This window comes from Pseudophryne corroboree, chromosome 2 (genome assembly GCF_028390025.1).
Source record: "Pseudophryne corroboree isolate aPseCor3 chromosome 2, aPseCor3.hap2, whole genome shotgun sequence".
NCBI lineage: Eukaryota > Metazoa > Chordata > Amphibia > Anura > Myobatrachidae > Pseudophryne > Pseudophryne corroboree.
The window spans coordinates 1,253,484-1,275,375 of record NC_086445.1 but is presented as its reverse complement, the minus strand read 5'-3'; the positions used below and the strand labels follow the sequence as shown (position 1 = coordinate 1,275,375).

Genomic DNA, 21,892 nt, shown 5'->3' with positions numbered 1-21,892 from the left:
TGTGTAGCAGTGCTCCTCATAGTGACTGTAGGAGGTGGGGCTTAGTGACCAAGGCTGTGTGCATGACTATCATTCCTCATTACTATGTGTAGCAGTGCTCCTCACAGTGACTAGAAGGTGGGGCTTAATGACCATGGCTGTGTGTATGACTATCATTCCTCATTACTATGTGTAGCAGTGCTCCTCACAGTGTCTATAGGAGGTGGGGCTTAGTGACCATGGCAGTGTGTATGACTATCATTCCTCATTACCATGTGTTGCAGTGCTCCTCACAGTGTCTATAGGAGGTGGGGCTTAGTGACCATGGCCGTGTGTATGACTATCATTCCTCATTACCATGTGTTGCAGTGCTCCTCACAGTGTCTATAGTAGGTGGGGCTTAGTGACCATGGCAGTGTGTATGACTATCATTCCTCATTACTATGTGTAGCAGAGCTCCTCACAGTGTCTATAGGAGGTGGGGCTTAGTGACCATGGCAGTGTGTATGACTATCATTCCTCATTACTATGTGTAGCAGAGCTCCTCACAGTGTCTATAGGAGGTGGGGCTTAGTGACCATGGCTGTGTGTATGACTATCATTCCTCATTACTATGTGTAGCAGTGCTCCTCACAGTGACTAGAAGGTGGGGCTTAAAGACCATGGCTGTGTGTATGACTATCATTCCTCATTACTATGTGTAGCAGAGCTCCGCACAGTGTCTATAGGAGGTGGGGCTTAGTGACCATGGCTGTGTGTATGACTATCATTCCTCATTACTATGTGTAGCAGTGCTCCTCACAGTGACTAGAAGGTGGGGCTTAGTGACCATGGCTGTGTGTATGACTATCATTCCTCATTACTATGTGTAGCAGTGCTCCTCACAGTGACTAGAAGGTGGGGCTTAATGACCATGGCTGTGTGTATGACTATCATTCCTCATTACTATGTGTAGCAGTGCTCCTCGCAGTGACTGTAAGAGGTGGGTCTTAGTGACCATGGCTGTGTGTATGACTATCATTCCTCATTACTATGTGTAGCAGTGCTCCTCATAGTGACTGTAGGAGGTGGGGCTTAGTGACCAAGGCTGTGTGCATGACTATCATTCCTCATTACTATGTGTAGCAGTGCTCCTCACAGTGACTAGAAGGTGGGGCTTAATGACCATGGCTCTATGTATGACTGTCATTCCTCATTACTGTGTGTAGCAGTGCTCCTCGCAGTGACTGTAGGAGGTGAGGCTTGGTGACCATGGCAGTGTGTATGACTATCATTCCTCATTACCATGTGTTGCAGTGCTCCTCACAGTGTCTATAGGAGGTGGGGCTTAGTGACCATGGCTGTGTGTATGACTATCATTCCTCATTACTATGTGTAGCAGTGCTCCTTGCAGTGACTATAGTAGGTGGGGCTTAGTGACCATGGCTGTGTGTATGACTATCATTCCTCATTACTATGTGTAGCAGTGCTCCTCACAGTGTCTATAGGAGGTGGGGCTTAGTGACCATGGCTGTGTGTATGACTATCATTCCTCATTACTATGTGTAGCAGTGCTCCTCACAGTGTCTATAGTAGGTGGGGCTTAGTGACCATGGCTGTGTGTATGACTATCATTCCTCATTACTATGTGTAGCAGTGCTCCTCGCAGTGACTATAGTAGGTGGGGCTTAGTGACCATGGCTATGTGTATGACTATCATTTCCCATTACTATGTGTAGCAGTGCTCCTCGCAGTGACTGTAGGAGGCGGGGCTTAGTGACCAAGGCTGTGTGTATGACTGTCATTCCTCATTACTATGTGTAGCAGTGCTCCTCGCAGTGACTGTAGGAGGTGGGGCGTAGTGACCATGGATGTGTGTATGACTATCATTTCTCATTACTATGTGTAGCAGTTCTCCTCACAGTGACTAGGAGGTGGGGCTTAGTGACCATGGCTGTGTGTATGACTATCATTCCTCATTACAATGTGTAGCAGTGCTCCTCACAGTGACTATAGGAGGTGGAGCTTAGTGAGCATGGATGTGTGTATGACTATTATTCCTCATTACTATGTGTAGCAGTACTCCCCTCACAGTGACTGTAGGAGGTGGGGCTTAGTGACCATGGCTGTGTGCATGGCTATCATTCCTCATTACTATGTGTAGCAGTGCTCCTCACAGTGACTGTAGGAGGTGGGACTTAGTGACCATGGCTGTGGGTATGACTATCATTCCTCATTATCATGTGTAGCAGTGCTCCTCACAGTGACTAGGAGGTGGGACTTAGTGACCATGGCTGACTATCATTCCTCATTATCATTAGTGACCATCATGTATGACTATCATTCCTCATTATCATGTGTAGCAGTGCTCCTCATAGTGACTAGGAGGTGGGGCTTAGTGACCATGGCTGTGTATATGACTATCATTCCTCATTACTATGTATAGCAGAGCTCCTCACAGTGACTACAGGAGGAGGAGCTTAGGAACCATGCCTGGAAGAGAAGGGTCAGCGTTAGAGTAATGACAGACAGGACAGAAGTGAGTCACTCACCTGACGGGCTGCAGTTCTATGTGTGGCAATAAGTCCACTGGAAGGTCTGTCTGCAGTGCCAGGGAAGTCTTGCCACGGCTGCAGCGCCATTGATATTCAACACCTGCCAGCTCTGCTCCTACATCCCCTACATATTGCGGCAGTTCCCGTAAATGGATGCTCTGGAGTTTGGGCTGATAAAGGTTCTCCAGGTGTTTGGGAAGTTGGAACAATGTAGAGGAGTCAGGAGGGAAGGCCGCAAGCAGAGCACCCGGTATATCCAAATCACTGAGCAGGAGTCGGTGGCGTTCATACTCTCTGTGCAATCTCTCCAGGGCTGGAAGGAGGACGGGGCGCTCACGTGCCAAATGTTCCCGGAATGGGCGCAGAAGTCTAAGAATATCAAGCAGCTGTAGCCACCATTCACGGTCACAGCCCTGAGCAGGCCCCGATAGAAACCGTACCACCTCCCCAGCAAGCACCGACATGTCACAGGCAGAGCCATGACCAGACAGGAGGCAACGGAGCTCCCTGGACCAGTACAGTGCTTTGTAGTGACTGGAACCAGCTGGAGGTGATCTCATGGAGTCATCAGGAAAACCTGTAGGTGCACACACAGTAACATTTCATGTATGTGACAAAGAAAAGCACACACTAAACGTAATCTCTCAGCCGCACATCACAGCGTCACCTCTAAGCCATGCGTCACAGCGTCACCTCTGAGCAACGCGTCACAGCATCACCTCTACCAGCCACACATCACAGCGTCACCTCTCAGCCACGCGTCACAGAGCCACCTCTACCAGCCACACATCACAGCGTCACCTCTCAGCCACTCGTGTCACAGTCACCTCTCAGCCACGCGTCACAGAGCCACCTCTACCAGCCACACGTCACAGCGTCACCTCTCAGCCACTCGTCACAGTCACCTCTCAGCCACGCGTCACAGAGCCACCTCTACCAGCCACACATCACAGCGTCACCTCTCAGCCACGCGTCACAGAGCCACCTCTACCAGCCACACATCACAGCGTCACCTCTCAGCCACTCGTGTCACAGTCACCTCTCAGCCACGCGTCACAGCGTCACCTCTCAGCCACGCGTTACAGCGGCACCTCTTAGCCACGCGTTACAGCGTCACCTCTCAGCCACGCGTCACCACTCAGCCACGCGTCACAGCGGCACCTCTCAGCCACACGTCACAGCGTCACCTCTCAGCCACGCGTCACAGCGTCACCTCTCAGCCACGCGTTACAGCGGCACCTCTTAGCCACGCGTTACAGCGTCACCTCTCAGCCACGCGTTACAGCGTCACCTCTCAGCCACGCGTCACCTCTCAGCCACGCATCACAGCGGCACCTCTCAGCCACCCGTTACAGCGGCACCTCTCAGCACACGTCACAGCGGCACCTCTCAGCCACCCGTTACAGCGGCACCTCTCAGCCACGCATCACAGCGGCACCTCTCAGCCACGCGTCACCTCTCAGCACACGTCACAGCGGCACCTCTCAGCCACGCGTCACCTCTCAGCACACGTCACAGCGGCACCTCTCAGCCACGCGTCACCTCTCAGCCACGCGTTACAGCGTCACCTCTCAGCCACGCGTTACAGCGTCACCTCTCAGCCACGCGTCACCTCTCAGCCACGCATCACAGCGGCACCTCTCAGCCACCCGTTACAGCGGCACCTCTCAGCACACGTCACAGCGGCACCTCTCAGCCACCCGTTACAGCGGCACCTCTCAGCCACGCATCACAGCGGCACCTCTCAGCCACGCGTCACCTCTCAGCACACGTCACAGCGGCACCTCTCAGCCACGCGTCACCTCTCAGCCACACGTCACAGCGGCACCTCTCAGCCACGCGTCACCTCTCAGCCACACGTCACAGCGGCACCTCTCAGCCACGCATCACAGCGGCACCTCTCAGCCACGCGTCACCTCTCAGCACACGTCACAGCGGCACCTCTCAGCCACGCGTTACAGCGGCACCTCTCAGCCACGCGTCACCTCTCAGCCACGCGTCACATCGGCACCTCTCAGCCACGCGTCACCTCTCAGCCACGCATCACAGCGGCACCTCTCAGCCACGCGTCACATCGGCACCTCTCAGCCACGCGTCACCTCTCAGCCACGCATCACAGCGGCACCTCTCAGCCACCCGTTACAGCGTCACCTCTCAGCCACGCGTCACCTCTCAGCCACGCATCACAGCGGCACCTCTCAGCCACGCGTTACAGCGTCACCTCTCAGCCACGCGTCACCTCTCAGCCACGCATCACAGCGGCACCTCTCAGCCACGCGTTACAGCGGCACCTCTCAGCCACGCGTCACCTCTCAGCCACGCGTCACATCGGCACCTCTCAGCCACGCGTCACCTCTCAGCCACGCATCACAGCGGCACCTCTCAGCCACGCATTACAGCGGCACCTCTCAGCCACGCGTCACAGCGGCACCTCTCAGCCACGCGTCACCTCTCAGCCACGCATCACAGCGGCACCTCTCAGCCACCCGTTACAGCGGCACCTCTCAGCCACGCATCACAGCGGCACCTCTCAGCCACCCGTTACAGCGGCACCTCTCAGCCACGCATCACAGCGGCACCTCTCAGCCACGCATCACAGCGGCACCTCTCAGCCACCCGTTACAGCGGCACCTCTCAGCCACGCATCACAGCGGCACCTCTCAGCCACCCGTTACAGCGGCACCTCTCAGCCACGCATCACAGCGGCACCTCTCAGCCACGCGTCACATCGGCACCTCTCAGCCACCCGTTACAGCGGCACCTCTCAGCCACGCATCACAGCGGCACCTCTCAGCCACCCGTTACAGCGGCACCTCTCAGCCACGCATCACAGCGGCACCTCTCAGCCACGCGTCACCTCTCAGCCACGCATCACAGCGGCACCTCTCAGCCACGCATCACAGCGGCACCTCTCAGCCACCCGTTACAGCGTCACCTCTCAGCCACGCATCACAGCGGCACCACTCAGCCACGCATCACAGCGGCACCTCTCAGCCACGCGTCACAGCGGCACCTCTCAGCCACCCGTTACAGCGTCACCTCTCAGCCACCCGTTACAGCGTCACCTCTCAGCCACGTCACAGCGTTATCACTCAGCTCTACCTGTGTGTGGCTGGGTCACATGTTTTGGGAGAGGAGGCAGGCGTGTTCCTCCATGTTTCTGTTGAGATTCCATTGCATCACCATGGAGTAGTGTGTCCTTGAGGGGGAACTGTTGTAAATCTCTATAATAATAATAATAATAATAATAATAATGTGACCAGCAATCATTACCACAACACCCAAAGAACCGGTTTCCTCCCATCCAGGGGTGCTTCTCTAGAGGGCTCAGACTCTACTGCGCATGCGCAGATCTCCGGGAAAATGGCGTGGTGGCCATTTTGCCAGCGATTTCTCTACTGTGCATGCGCAGAACGTGGAAATGTCTGCTGCGCCATTTTCACTGGGTTTTAACAGCGCCGGTGACGTCGGCGTGGGACTCCGGAGGGGTATTTAAAAAATGTGTGCAGTGTCTGGACTCATGGTCCCGTGTGCACCCATTACAGAAACGCCAGCGCTCCCATCCTGTATTTTATAGGAGCGTCCTGTAACTGACAGGGACATGCGGTGCCGTACTGAGTCTGTGTGACGCAGTTTGTCCTTTGTTTGGTCTGGTGAGTCTGTCTGCGCATGCAGGTGGGCTACCGATAATCACGGCGGTCGCGGTCACAGCGCTTGGAGACGGTTCCCATGCTGGGCGGATTTGCCCTGTGCTGGGCGGACCCCCGCATGAGATTTAGGGGGTCATTCTGAGTTGATCGCAGCTGTGTTAAATTTAGCACCGGTACGATCATTCACACACCCAGCACAGGGCTAGTCCGCCGCGCATGTCAGTGCCGGCCCCCCCCGCAGAAGTGCAAAGGCATCGCACAGCGGCGATGCCTTTGCACTTCAAGAGTAGCTCCCGGCCAGCGCAGCTTTAGCGTGCTGGCCGGGAGCTACTCATCGCTCCCCGGCCCGCAGTGGCTGCGTGTGACGTCCCGCAGCCGCTGCGGGCCACTCCCCGCACGGTCCATGTGTAGTTGTGACCCGATCACTACGCTGTGAAAAACTGCAGCATGTGAACGGGTCAGAATGTCCACCTTTGTCAGTAGCAGTGTCTGCGATTTAGCAGAATCTGCCGCCAGTGCTGAATAAGGACCTTAGGATCCATCAGTCCATAGTGTAAATTCAGGAGCGGTTCTTGGTGCGGGCAAGCAGTGCCGTCGCCCGGGGCGCTGCGGCCTGAGGGCGCAACGTCTCTCCCATAGAGAGGAGCCGGCGGCCAGACAGAGCAGCAGCATTCTGGAAGCAGGAGCGGGGCAGTGGTATTTTTTTTATTTATTTTTGTGTGTGTGTGTTTGTAAGCGGCGACAGGGGGCAAAGCAACAGGGGGCACAACTACTGGGGGGCAAAGCAACAGGGGGCACAACTACTGGGGGCAAAGCAACAGGGGGCACAACTACTGGGGGCAAAGCAACAGGGGGCACAACTACTGGGGGCATAGCTATAGGGGGCACAACTACTGGGGGCAAAGCAACAGGGGGCACAACTACTGGGGGCATAGCTATAGGGGGCACAACTATTTGGGCAAATCTACAGGGGGCACAGCTACTGGGGGCAAAGCAACAGGGGGCACAACTACTGGGGGCAAAGCAACAGGGAGCACAACTACTGGGGGCAAAGCGACAGGGGGCACAACTACTGGGGGCAAAGCGACAGGGGGCACAACTACTGGGGGCATAGCTATAGGGGGCACAACTATTTGGGCAAATCTACAGGGGGCACAGCTACTGGGAGCATAACTGTGGCCACGCCCCTCCACTATGAAGCCACGCCCCCGGTTTTTTTTATTTTATTTTTTCCCCGCGCACTAATTGTTTTGCCACGCGGGTGGGGCCACCAGTGGAAACTTTCGCACTGGGCGCCACAAGGTGTAGAACCGGCCCTGTGTAAATTGTACTGAACGTGTTCAGCTGAAGCATAGAGGTTGTTTTTATTGTATTTGCTGTCCGTATTGTTGTGTGGCGATGTCGGCACTTACTGACACTGTACTTTCCATTAGATTGGGATGGATGAAGTGGTGACACCATGTTATTGCAATGTGTCAGCCTGGTTTGTGTCACACCAATCAGCATTACAAAGCCACGTTATAAAGTGTAATATTACATTTATTTACATCATAGGTCCTCATTCCGAGTTGATCGCTAGCTGCCGATGTTCGCTGCATAGCGATCATTTAAAAAAATGGCAAAACTACGCATGCGTATGGGCCGCAATGCGCACGTGCGGCGTACGGGTACAAAGAGCGTCGCTGTTTTGCACTGCTTCTAGCGACGATTCCATTTGCACAGCAGATTGCAAGGAGATTGACAGGAAGAGGGCGTTTATGGATGTTAACTGACCGTTTTCTGGGAGTGTTTGGGAAAACGCAGGCGTGTCCGGGCGTTTTCTGGGCAGGTATCTGACGTCAATTCCGGGACCTTCGTCGCTGCAATCATCGCACAGAATAAGTAACTACAGGGCTGGTCTTGTTCTGCATACCCGCTCGGCTGCACATGCGATCGCACACTCCCCCGTGGGCGGCGACTGTGCATTTACACGGCTGCTAAAGGCAGCTAACGAGCGATCAACTCGGAAAGAGGGCCATAGTGTTTTTGCCATTTCTTTCATTGCACAAAAGATTGTAAGCCATCTGCATCAGTGTGATGGATGGTTCGGAAGCTTTGGGTGATAACATTATTTGCATCCAACATGGTCACTCCATAGGCAAATGCAAGGGGGGGTTCCGGTTGCTTGGAAACCCCTTCCCCTTGGCAAGTGGCTCCAATTATGACAACAACAGCAATGGTATATAAAAAGATTACTAGAGCTACCACCACATCATGCAGTGTAAGGGACAAAGCAGAGCTGCTGTACATGCCCAGTGGTAGCATCTTCTTCTACCAAGTTTGCTGTGTGAATCCTCAATCAGTACACTGGACAAGAGAGTAGCTACAAGGAAGAAGAGACAGGAGCCTTACCATGAGGTGGGAGAATTTATTTATTATAGTATGTTTAACCTTTTCCTGACCAATTATCTTATTTATATTAGTTAAATATGGTTGATCCAGCATATACTACAGACCATCTATAGTGTTAATTAATAATCATGTATTCCGCACACTATACAGTGTATAAAAAGAACAATGTTTACATGTATGTCTAGGGTCGTTATTAGGTTCTTCTACCGCTCTCCCAGACTCCAGTATTTGCTACAATGTTCCGCAGAGTGGGAGATCGTGACCTGCATTTGGAAACCCCCCTCTAGAAATCCTGCGTTGCCACTGCACTCCTCCCGGAATTGGCCCCACTCCTAAACCACCCATACTGAATTTTACCAGAACAAAGGTGGTGACCCTGGCAGCAAGTCCTCCGGAGTCCGCGTACACACATTGCAGTTATAACACAAACACACACAGTGTGATCACTGCCCGGACCACCCACATAAGCTCCATAACCTATTTTACCAATAAGGGTGAGAGTGACCCTGAAGTCCAGCGCTTCCCCTGAAAAAGAGATTTATGGTAGACTTACCATTGTTAAATCTCTTTCTGCGAGGTACATTGGTTCCACAGGGAAACATCGGGGTGTACAGATGGATCTTGATCCAGGTACCAACAGGCTAAAGCTTTAGACTGTCCCAAGATGCATTGGGGCCTCCTCTATATAACCCCGCCTCCAGGCACTGTGAGCTCAGTTTCATCAACCAGTCCAATCAGTGACGGACTGAGGCCTTAATTCTGCCCTGGCATTTTGAACGTGGGCGCGCCGCACAATGTATGGAGGCGTGCCGCGAGTCCGGGGGCGTGGATTCGCGGCATGCCCCCATTTCCATGAAGACCATGGAACCAGAGAGCCGGAGGCTGCGCTGCGCGCGGCCTTACCTACTCTCTGAGTGACCAGTGCAGCCCACCTGGCCAATGGACCTTCTGGCATGTGCCAGATGGCCAGTCCAGCCATGAGTCCAATACGGTAGCAGGTAAAAGAGAAGGCAGTCACATAGTACCATGGAGAAATGACCAGCGGCTAATGCCATACAAACCCAAAGAAGCTAAGTGCGTCAGGGTGGGCGCCCTGTGGAATCCAGTGTACCTCGCAGAAAGAGATTTAACAACGGTAAGTCAGTAGGGCCCAGTTGGGGATCCAGAAGGGACGGCCCCTGCTCAACTGCTGGTCCTGTAGCCACCAGATCAGCGACAGACGAACCTCCGGAGTCAAGGAGATCATGTGAGACATGATCCGATGAGGCAGGCCGTCCCACTTGGAAAGGAATAAATCTCTGTAGAGGGCGCAATGAAACTGAGCGTACTCTACCATGTCGAAAGCCAACACCATGAGGCTTAGAACTTGCATCGCCGAGTGTATTGACATTCTTGGGCAAGAGAGGAAATATCTGATCCTGTCCTGAAGTTTCAGAACCTTCTCTGGAGACAGAAACAGCCGTTGACTGTGTGTGTCCAGCAGTGCCCCCAGGTGCACCATACTCCGAAAAGGGACCAGCGAGGACTTCTTCGAGTTGATGAGCCACCTGTGGGCTTGTAGGAAGTTTACCGTCAGTTGCAGATGACTAAGGAGGACATCTTGGGAGTTTGCCAGAATCAGCAAGCCGTCAAGATACGGCAGGATCCTGACTCCCTGGCGACGGAGATGAGCCGTCATCACGGCCATAGCCTTGGTGAAGGTCCGAGGGGCCGTGGCCAATCCAAACGGCAGAACCTGGAATTGATAGTGAAGGTTGCCAATAGCAAACCGCAGATATTGCTGATGCAATATGGCAATAGGTATATGCAGGTAAGCATCTCGTATATCCAGGGATACCATATAGTCTCCGGGTTCCATGGCCAGAACAATTGAGTGTTTCCATACGGAACTTGGACACTCTCACAAACTTGTTCAGTGATTTGACGTTGAGAATAGGCCGGTAAGACCCATTGCTGCAACTGGGTAGACAAATTATCTGCCCAAGGCGGATTTACCATAAGGACAATATGTGGCTGCAATGGCACACGAGGTCCCATAGGGGACGTAAGGCGTGTCACAAGCGTATTGAGCATAGTTGAGAACACCGCCCAAGGTGGCTCCTGATTGGTTACAGGAGCTGTGGACTGACTGGGAGATGTATGGCACATATTACACAGTCCGTCATACAAAGCTTCCCCCTCAGGTAAATCCCTGGTGCATGTGCGTAATGAAACAGGAGCGTCCGTGGATTTCCCGCCCTTTGTGTTAGACATTTTAGTGAATGCAACCGCAGAGCGTATGAGTATGATACAGCCAGACAGAGTACAATACCTGCAAATAAATCCCCTAGCATGTGACAGCGTACGCAGCATACAACACCAGTGTCCAAGTCCGGTACTATGTGACTGCGCACACAGTACACAACACCAGCGAATAAATCTGGTATTATGGGACTACGCACACAGTACACAACACCAGCGAATAAATCCGGTATTATGTGACTGCGCACACAGTACACAACACCAACGAATAAATCCGGTATTATGTGACTGCGCACACAGTACACAACACCAGCGAATAAATCCGGTATTATGTGACTACGCACACAGTACACAAAACCAACGAAGAAATCCGGTATTATGTGACTATGCACACAGTACACAACACCAACGAATAAATCCGGTATTATGTGACTGCGCACACAGTACACAACACCAACGAATAAATCCGGTATTATGTGACTGCGCACACAGTACACAACACCAGCGAATAAATCCGGTATTATGTGACTATGCACACAGTACACAACACCAGCGAGTAAATCCGGTATTATGTGACTATGCACACAGTACACAACACCAACGCATAAATCCGGTATTATGTGACTATGCACACAGTACACAACACCAACGCATAAATCCGGTATTATGTGACTATGCACACAGTACACAACACCAACGCATAAATCCGGTATTATGTGACTATGCACACAGTACACAACACCAACGAATAAATCCGGTATTATGTGACTGCGCACACAGTACACAACACCAACGAATAAATCCGGTATTATGTGACTGCGCACACAGTACACAACACCAGCGAATAAATCCGGTATTATGTGACTATGCACACAGTACACAACACCAGCGAGTAAATCCGGTATTATGTGACTATGCACACAGTACACAACACCAACGCATAAATCCGGTATTATGTGACTATGCACACAGTACACAACACCAACGCATAAATCCGGTATTATGTGACTATGCACACAGTACACAACACCAACGCATAAATCCGGTATTATGTGACTATGCACACAGTACACAACACCAACGCATAAATCCGGTATTATGTGACTATGCACACAGTACACAACACCAACGCATAAATCCGGTATTATGTGACTATGCACACAGTACACAACACCAACGCATAAATCCGGTATTATGTGACTATGCACACAGTACACAACACCAGCGAATAAATCCGGTATTATGTGACTGCGCACACAGTACACAACACCAGCGAATAAATCCGGTATTATGTGACTGCGCACACAGTACACAACACCAGCGAATAAATCCGGTATTATGTGACTACGCACACAGTACACAACACCAGCGAATAAATCCGGTACTATGTGACTGCGTACACTGGGCCTCATTCAGTCCTGATCGCACGCTAGGTTTTTTTGCTGTGCTGCGTTCAGGTCAGAACTGCGCATGCGTTTGCAGCGCAATGCGCAGGAGCGTCGCACAGGTACAAAGCGGATCGTTGCTGGGCAATGGATTTAACGAAGAAACCATTCGCACAGCCGATCGCAAGGAGATTGACAGGAAGAAGACGTTTGTGGGTGTTTGGAAAAACACAGGCGTGTCCAGGCGTTTGCAGGGCGGGTGTCTGACGTCAATTCCGGGACCGGACAGGCTGAAGTGATCGCAGCGGTTGAGTAAGTCCAGAGCTACTCAGAAACTGCACAAAACTTTTTTGTACCGCTCGGCTGCACATGCGATCGCACGCTTACACAGCGAAAATACACTTCCCCATAGGCGGCGACTATCTGCTCGCAGCGCTGCAAAAAGTAGCTATTTAGTGATCAGGTCTGAATTACCCCAACAGTAAACAACACCAGCGAATAAATCCGGTATGATGTGACTGAGTACACAGTAGAATACACTTGACTGTAAATACTGCGCAGCACTATATACTGGACCCTGACGCACCTAATCCCTTAGGGTACAGAATACAGTGATAGATATTGCTGGGATACACTGAAAGTGAAATCCACACAGCAGATACAGACACACCACACACAGTCACAGTGACAATGCAGATAATTATTTTAGTCAGACAATAAAACTGCACTGGACTAGTATACGTATATACAACAATGTTCTGGCACAGGTACACTTGTTCTTAACTAACGCTGTCTTATTATCGAGATGTAGAATACTTAAGTGTCTGTAAAATCACAGCGCTGATGAATCAGGCGGATTTACAGAGGAGACCTTGCCCTGCAGTCCCGGAGACCAGATGCAGCTACTGTGAAGAGATGGCGCCTAGGGTCTCAGTCAGGGGGTGAGGGAGAGTGTGAGGCAGCTCCAGGGCGGGAACACCAACATTAGATGGCGCCCGGAACTGGGGGAGGGGCTACAGGTCAAGCGCCTTCTACCTTATGCTGGTCATTACCACCTGGTACTACGGAGTCTTAGTAAAGTGGGCATTAGAACACCCGACCTGTACTCCTATGCCCTGGTGGATATAGTGGGGTCCCTGCTCTGTTACAGTGTCCACACCAGCGTCACAGTCCGTTTCCTTAGACTGCGACCGGAACACGATTTAATGGCGGGTCCCACCTGGAGGACAGCCACACTATGGTGGCAAATCCCGGGATCGGGAGGATCCCGGGATTTAGGGCCAAAAATGTCCGGGATTCAATCCCGGGATTGGAAGCTCCAATCCCGGGGATTGAGGGATCAGCGTTGAGCGTCCACAGGACGCTCAGACACTGCCTGGCTTCCTTCTTCCGGCTCCCCAGCGCAGCATGAGGTCACGCTGCACCGTCAGCTGCTGCAGGGAGCCGCCAGGAGAGACCAGAGGTTGTTCCCCACCCACCTGCCCTCGGTATATGGTGAGTTATGTGCGCGGGGCGAGGGGGCAGCCACATAGCTAAAAGCCAATCCTGGGTATCCCTGGAAACCTGGGATTGGATTCCCTAAGCCACGCGAACCAGGAGGGCGTGTGCGACTATTTGCCTAGAGCCGGGGCGTCTCCGCCGCATTACCCGGGAATAGAGCCAGCGGGAGTATGCGACACCGCTGGGGAGGTGACAGAGCTGCAGCACAGACTGTCACCCTGACCTATGAAGTGCTGCGGCCCTTGAAGTCTTCTAAAAGCTTTTTCAGGGCTGCGTATCGCAGCCGCCCTGTTATGTGACCTGCTTCATGCAGGCACCAACTCTAAAACTGAGCTCCCAGTGCCTGGAGGTGGGGTTATATAGAGGAGGCCCGCAATGCATCCTGGGACAGTCTAAAGCTTTAGCCTGTTGGTGCCTCTGGATCAAGATCCATCTCTACACCCTGATGTTTCCCTGTGGAAACCAATGTACCCTGCTGCAGAAATATCTGATTCCACACCACTGCATACCTCCCAACTGTCCCGATTTTCGCTGGACAGTCCCGTTTTTGGGGGACTGTCCCGCTGTCCCACCCGCGGGCCGCAGTGTCCCGCGGTAGGGGGGGCAGTTGGGAGGCTCTTGCACGCGCTGCCCTGTTTAGCAGAGCAGCGGGGAATAGACGCTGTGCGCATGGGCACAGCGTCTATTCACTGGCGTCAGAGGGAGAGGGGGCATGCCAGCGGCTCACAGAGCGCTGGGCATGCCCCCTCAGTGACGAAAACGGGGCATGGCTCGCGATCGCGGGCCCTCCCGCGAAGCCACGCCTCCTTTTCATAGGCCACGCCACATTTTCAGGGAGCGCGCGTGGCTTCGCCACGCGTGTGTCCCTCTTTCTCCTAGTAAAAAGTTGAGAGGTATGCCACTGCTGGGCAAAATCGGTCACAGTTTCATTTCAGGTGGAAACGCACCATTACACAACGCTATAAATGGCAGCGCAAGAAAAGATTTGGTGAGCAATTCAGCACGAAATGGGTGGAGCATGTCCAGACCAACCGCATGGTCACGCCACCTCCCCCCCTCTCAGGACACATGTAACACAGACAGTTCCGGGGTCCCCTCACTCTCAGGACACATGTAACACAGACAGTTCCGGTGTCCCTCACTCTCAGGACACATGTAATACAGACAGTCCCGGTGTCCCCTCACTCTCAGGACCCATGTAATACAGACGGTCCCGGTGTCCCGTCACTCTCAGAACACTTGTATAATACAGACAGTCCCGGTGTCCCGTCACTCTCAGGACACGTGTAATACAGACAGTCCCGGTGTCCCGTCACACTCAGGACACGTGTAATACAGACAGTCCCGGTGTCCCCTCACTCTCAGGACACGTGTAATACAGACAGTCCCGGTGTCTCCTCACTCTCAGGACACGTGTAATACAGACAGTCCTTTTGTCCCCTCACTCTCAGGACACATGTAATACAGACAGTCCCGGTGTCTCCTCACTCTCAGGACACGTGTAATACAGACAGTCCTTTTGTCCCCTCACTCTCAGGACACATGTAATACAGACAGTCCCGGTGTCCCCTCACTCTCAGGACACGTGTAATACAGACAGTCCCGGTGTCCCCTCACTCTCAGGACACGTGTAATACAGACAGTCCCGGTGTCTCCTCACTCTCAGGACACGTGTAATACAGACAGTCCCGGTGTCGCCTCACTCTCAGGACACATGTAATACAGACAGGCCCGGTGTCCCCCTCACTCTCAGGACACGTGTAATACAGACAGTCCCGGTGTCCCCTCACTCTCAGGACACGTGTAATACAGACAGGCCCGGTGTCCCCCTCACTCTCAGGACACGTGTAATACAGACAGTCTCTGTGTCCCCTCACTCTCAGGACACGTGTAATACAGACAGTCCCGGTGTCCCCTCACTCTCAGGACACATGTAATACAGACAGTCCCGGTGTCCCCTCACTCTCAGGACACGTGTAATACAGACAGTCCCGGTGTCCTCTCACTCTCAGGACACGTGTAATACAGACAGTCCCGGTGTCCCCTCACTCTCAGGACACGTGTAATACAGACAGTCCCGGTGTCTCCTCACTCTCAGGACACACGTATAATACAGGCAGTCCCGGTGTCCCCTCACTCTCAGGACACATGTAATACAGACAGTCCCGGTGTCCCCTCACTCTCAGGACACGTGTAATACAGACAGGCCCGGTGTCCCCCTCACTCTCAGGACACGTGTAATACAGACAGTCTCTGTGTCCCCTCACTCTCAGGACACATGTAATACAGACAGTCCCGGTGTCCTCTCACTCTCAGGACACGTATAATACAGGCAGTCCCGGTGTCCCCTCACTCTCAGGACACATGTAATACAGACAGTCCCGGTGTCCCCTCACTCTCAGGACACATGTAATACAGACAGTCCCGGTGTCCCCTCACTCTCAGGACACATGTAATACAGACAGTCCCGGTGTCCCCTCACTCTCAGGACACATGTAATACAGACAGTCCCGGTGTCCTCTCACTCTCAGGACACGTGTAATACAGACAGTCCCGGTGTCCCCTCATTCTCAGGACACATGTAATACAGACAGTCCCGGTGTCGCCTCACTCTCAGGACACATGTAATACAGACAGTCCCGGTGTCCCCTCACTCTCAGGACACGTGTAATACAGACAGTCCCGGTGTCCCCTCACTCTCAGGACACGTGTAATACAGACAGTCCCGGTGTCCCCTCACTCTCAGGACACGTGTAATACAGACAGTCCCGGTGTCCCCTCACTCTCAGGACACGTGTAATACAGACAGTCCCGGTGTCCCCTCACTCTCAGGACACATGTAATACAGACAGTCCCGGTGTCCCCTCACTCTCAGGACACATGTAATACAGACAGTCCCGGTGTCCCCTCACTCTCAGGACACGTGTAATACAGACAGTCCCGGTGTCCCCTCACTCTCAGGACACATGTAACACAGACAGTCCCGGTGTCCCCTCACTCTCAGAACACGTGTATAATACAGACAGTCCCGGTGTCCCGTCACTCTCAGGACACGTGTAATACAGACAGTCCCGGTGTCCCGTCACACTCAGGACACATGTAATACAGACAGTCCCGGTGTCCCCTCACTCTCAGGACACGTGTAATACAGATAGTCCCGGTGTCCCCTCACACTCAGGACACATGTAATACAGACAGTCCCGGTGTCCCCTCACTCTCAGGACACGTGTAATACAGACAGTCCCGGTGTCCCCTCACTCTCAGGACACATGTAAAAGAGACAGTCCTGGTGTCCCCTCACTCTCAGGACACGTGTAATACAGACAGTCCCGGTGTCTCCTCACTCTCAGGACACATGTAATACAGACAGTCCCGGTGTCCCCTCACTCTCAGGACACATGTAATACAGACAGTCCCGGTGTCCACTCACTCTCAGGACACATGTAATACAGACAGTCCCGGTGTCCCCTCACTCTCAGGACACATGTAGTACAGACAGTCCCGGTGTCTCCTCACTCTCAGGACACATGTAATACAGACAGTCCCGGTGTCCCCTCACTCTCAGGACACATGTAATACAGACAGTCCCGGTGTCCCCTCACTCTCAGGACACGTGTAATACAGACAGTCCCGGTGTCCCCTCCCTCTCAGGACACATGTAAAAGAGACAGTCCCGGTGTCCCCTCACTCTCAGGACACGTGTAATACAGACAGTCCCGGTGTCCCCTCCCTCTCAGGACACATGTAATACAGACAGTCCCGGTGTCCCCTCACTCTCAGGACACGTGTAATACAGACAGTCCCGGTGTCCCCTCACTCTCAGGACACATGTAATATAGACAGTCCCGGTGTCCCCTCACTCTCAGGACACATGTAATACAGACAGTCCCGGTGTCCCCTCACTCTCAGGACACGTGTAATACAGACAGTCCCGGTGTCTCCTCACTCTCAGGACACGTGTAATACAGACAGTCCCGGTGTCCCCTCACTCTCAGGACACATGTAAAAGAGACAGTCCCGGTGTCTCCTCACTCTCAGGACACATGTAATACAGACAGTCCCGGTGTCCCCTCACTCTCAGGACACGTGTAATACAGACAGTCCCGGTGTCCCCTCACTCTCAGGACACATGTAATACAGACAGTCCCGGTGTCCCCTCACTCTCAGGACACATGTAAAAGAGACAGTCCCGGTGTCTCCTCACTCTCAGGACACATGTAATACAGACAGTCCCGGTGTCTCCTCACTCTCAGGACACGTGTAATACAGACAGTCCCGGTGTCTCCTCACTCTCAGGACACGTGTAATACAGACAGTCCCGGTGTCCCCTCACTCTCAGGACACGTGTAATACAGACAGTCCCGGTGTCCCCTCACTCTCAGGACACATGTAATACAGACAGTCCCGGTGTCCCCTCACTCTCAGGACACATGTAAAAGAGACAGTCCCGGTGTCTCCTCACTCTCAGGACACATGTAATACAGACAGTCCCGGTGTCTCCTCACTCTCAGGACACGTGTAATACAGACAGTCCCGGTGTCCCCTCACTCTCAGGACACGTGTAATACAGACAGTCCCGGTGTACCCACACTCTCAGGACACCTGTAATACAGACAGTCCCGGTGTCCCCTCACTCTCAGGACACATGTAAAAGAGATAAGGTAAAGTGGTCGGAGGGTACAATTGGATGCACATTTTGTTAGTTTCCTCTTGTACACTGAACTACTTTATGGAGAAGCGTAGGTGCAGATTACTTTACATGGCTGTTTGCAGTGACTGTACAGAGGGGGTAATTCTGAGTTGATCGCAGCAGGAACTTTGTTAGCAGTTGGGCAAAACCATGTGCACTGCAGGCTAGGCAGATGTAACATGTGCAGAGGGAGATAAATTTGGGTGGGGTGTGTTCAATCTGCAATCTAAATTGCAGTGTAAAAATAAACCAGCCAGTATTTACCCTGCACAGAAACAATATAACCCACCCAAATCTACCTCTCTCTGCACATGTTACATCTGCCTCCCCTGCAGTGCACATGGTTTTGTCCAATTGCAAAAAAATTCCTGCTGCGATCAACTTGGAATTACCCCCAGTGAGCGTGTACCGTGACATGTGGTGACAGATCTTTCCTGCGTATATGCAGCACACCCACCATGCAGAAAGCAGAGTATAATAACATACAATATACATAATAATGACCTGCATATAACAGATACTTACTTTTCCGCTGCTGGTCTTACGAGTAATACACTGAGCTGTATACAGTGCACAGTACTGGTAGCTAGGGACTCTGCACGGTTGCTAGGGGCAGGGCTATGCAGTCACAGCTGACACGCCCACTTCCAGGCTTATAACCTGCAGTTGTCAGCGTGCAGGGGGAGAGAGCATGAAATAAATCCAGAACAGAGGCCGTCATTGTCATATACTCACACTACGACTAGAAGTCACTGCGGAAGAATGGAAACACGCCCGCACACATACAATGACAAACTCAATGTAATGAAATAATGGGGGGGGGAAAGCAAACAATAAAAAACAAAACACAAGTCACTTTGCACCTTGGCAAAACTATGGCCCTCATTCCGAGTTGTTCGCTCGCTGACTGCTTTTAGTAGCCGTGCAAACGCTAAGCCGCCGAGTGCGACCAAAAGGATCGCAGAGCGGCAACAAAAAAAGATTGTGCAGTTTCTGAGCAGCTCCAGACCTACTCAGCGCTTGCGATCACTTCAGACCGTTTAGTTCCTGTTTTGACGTCACGAACACGCCCTGCGTTCGGCCAGCCACGCCTGCGTTTCCCCAGGAACGCCCGCGTTTGTATCTGACACGCCTGCGTTTTTCCACACACTCCCAGAAAACGACAGTTACCTCCCAGAAACACCCACTTCCTGTCAATCACTCTGCGGCCAGCAGTGCGACAGTAAAGCGTCGCTAGACCTTGTGTGAAACTACTACGGCTGTTGTGAAAGTACGACGCGCGTGCGCATTGCGCCGCTTACGCATGCGTAGAAGTGCCGCTTTTTTGACTAAACGCAGTGCTGCGAACTAAAACAGCTAGCGAACAACTCGGAATGACCACCTATGTTACACTGCAGGTGGGGCAGATGTAACGTGTGCAGAGAGAGTACGATTTGGGAGGCGCTTGTCTGGAGAGGTGGGAAACATTAAAAAGTGCAATATTAAAGGCAACAGACCTTTGTAGCTAAAGCGTTAGGAAAAACACAAGGAAAAGGAAGCCAGTGTGGTGTGTGATAGAAGTAGAAGTATTGTGAAAGCAAAAAGGATGGCTATTAGAAAATATAAGCAGACACAAAATAATGAAGACAAAGATATATATCGCGTTAGACAGAAGGAGACTAATGGGCCCTACACATTAGGGGATGTACCGACGAGGTGCCCGACGCCCGAACCGGCGGCGGGGGGGGGGGGGGGGGGAAGTTTCCTCACTCCCCCCGTCACCCGGCCCCATGGCAATGCATGCTAATATGGACGAGATTCTCCATATTGGCTTGCAGGCATCAACGACTCTGCACCAACGATGAACGAGCGCAGGGCCACACATCATTCATCGCTGGTGCCTACACACTGGGGGTAATTCCAAGTTGATCAAAACCATATGCACTGCAGGGAAGGCAGATGTAACATGTGCAGAGAGAGCTAGATTTGGGTGGAGTGTGATCAAACTGAAATCTAAATTGCAGTGTAAAAATAAAGCAGCCAGTATTTACCCGGCACAGAAACAAAATAACCCACCCAAATCTAACTCTCTCTGCACATGTTACATCTGCATCCCCTGCAGTGCACATGGTTTTGCCCAACTGCTAACAAATATCCTGCTGCGATCAACTTGGAATTAGCCCCACTGAACGGTATGAATGATATATCGTTCATTAATGAATGAGATCGTTCATATCTTTCAGTGTCATCGCTTAGTGTTCAGGGCCTATAAGAAGGTAATCAGATGTGCAAAGGCACAAGCTGAGGAGAAAATGGCTCAGTCAGTGGGTAAAGGAGGCAAAACTGTCTTTAGGTATATAAGTGAAAGGAGAAAAACAAAAGGCGGAATTATAATACTAAAGACAGAGACTGGGAGTCTTGTTGAGGGAGATAATGTAATAGCAGATCATCGTAATAATTATTTATTCTCAGTATTTACTACTGAAAGAGAGGGGAAGGGGCCACAGTTACGTTGCAGGGATATTCAGGAAAATGGAACAAGTACATTTGGATAAGAGGGGGCAGGGATTGTGGTAAATGGAATTTTTTCGAAATGGACTGAGGTACTAAGTGGTGTGCCACACGGGTCTGTACTTGGACCACTATTGTTCAACATTTTCATACCCTCCAGCTGGACCTTTTTAGCAGCTACAGTACCTTTTTTTTATGGTCTGTACCGATTTTTGGCTCTCCAAATTTCCCTTGAAAGTAAAGGAAAAGGGGTGTGGCCACACACCCTTTATCCGTGACCACGCCCCCTTTCCTAATTTGTACCGAGTTTTATGTGTAAAACGTTGGAGGGTATGCATTCTCATAAATGATCTAGCAGAAGGTCTAGAGAGCATGGTGTCAACGTTTGCAGACGATACCAAACTGTGTAAGGTTATAAATACGGAGTGAGACGCTGAGTCTCTTCAGAACAACTTATATAAACTGGAAACTTGGGCGGCAAAATGGAGAATAAGGTTCAATACAGGCAAGTGTAAGGTAAAGCACTTCAGTAGCAAGAACAAAAGCACTACCTACATACTAAATGGGGTACAACTAGGGGATTCTGTACTGGAAAAAGATTTAGGTGTCACATAGATAACAAACTGAGCAGCAGTACCCAAAGTAGTAATGTAGCAAATAAGGCAAACAAGGTGTTAGCATGTATAAAGGGGGAATTGATGCTAGGGACGAGAGTGTTATACTCCCATTATATAAATCACTAGTGAGGACACATCTCGAATACTGTGTGCAATTATGGGCACAGTAGCGGCTCTTGCCATGGGCAAGTAGGCTTTTTGCCCGGGGCGCCGCTGCCCCGTGGGCGCCGACGTCGCAAGAGCTGCTACTCCTGATCCCCGCTCTCCCCGACTGCAGCAGGCGCCGTGGGCTGTGTGGGCGTCCACTGCAGCCGGCTCCAGTGACAGACACTAGAGGTCATAATTGACCTCTAGTGTTTGTGCGGCGCTGCTATGGGAGAGATGTCATGACGACTCACCCACAGAGAGGAGAAGG

The 21,892-nt window shown here is 52.0% G+C and overlaps 1 protein-coding gene across 2 annotated transcripts in view; it reads right to left on the bottom strand.

Moving 5' to 3' along the window:
* The window catches only part of DNHD1 (dynein heavy chain domain 1), a 392,142-nt gene extending 386,404 nt beyond the window's left edge, over nt 1-5,738 (bottom strand). For both annotated transcript variants that reach the window (XM_063950780.1, XM_063950781.1), the window contains exons 1-2: nt 5,616-5,738; nt 2,511-3,090 (exon numbers count right to left, since the gene is read on the bottom strand). In XM_063950780.1, the coding sequence (XP_063806850.1) occupies nt 2,511-3,090; nt 5,616-5,688 (653 nt within the window). In that variant the 5' untranslated portion in view covers nt 5,689-5,738. The remainder of the gene's footprint in view (nt 1-2,510; nt 3,091-5,615) is intronic.
* Between the last annotated feature and the right edge of the window lie 16,154 nt (nt 5,739-21,892).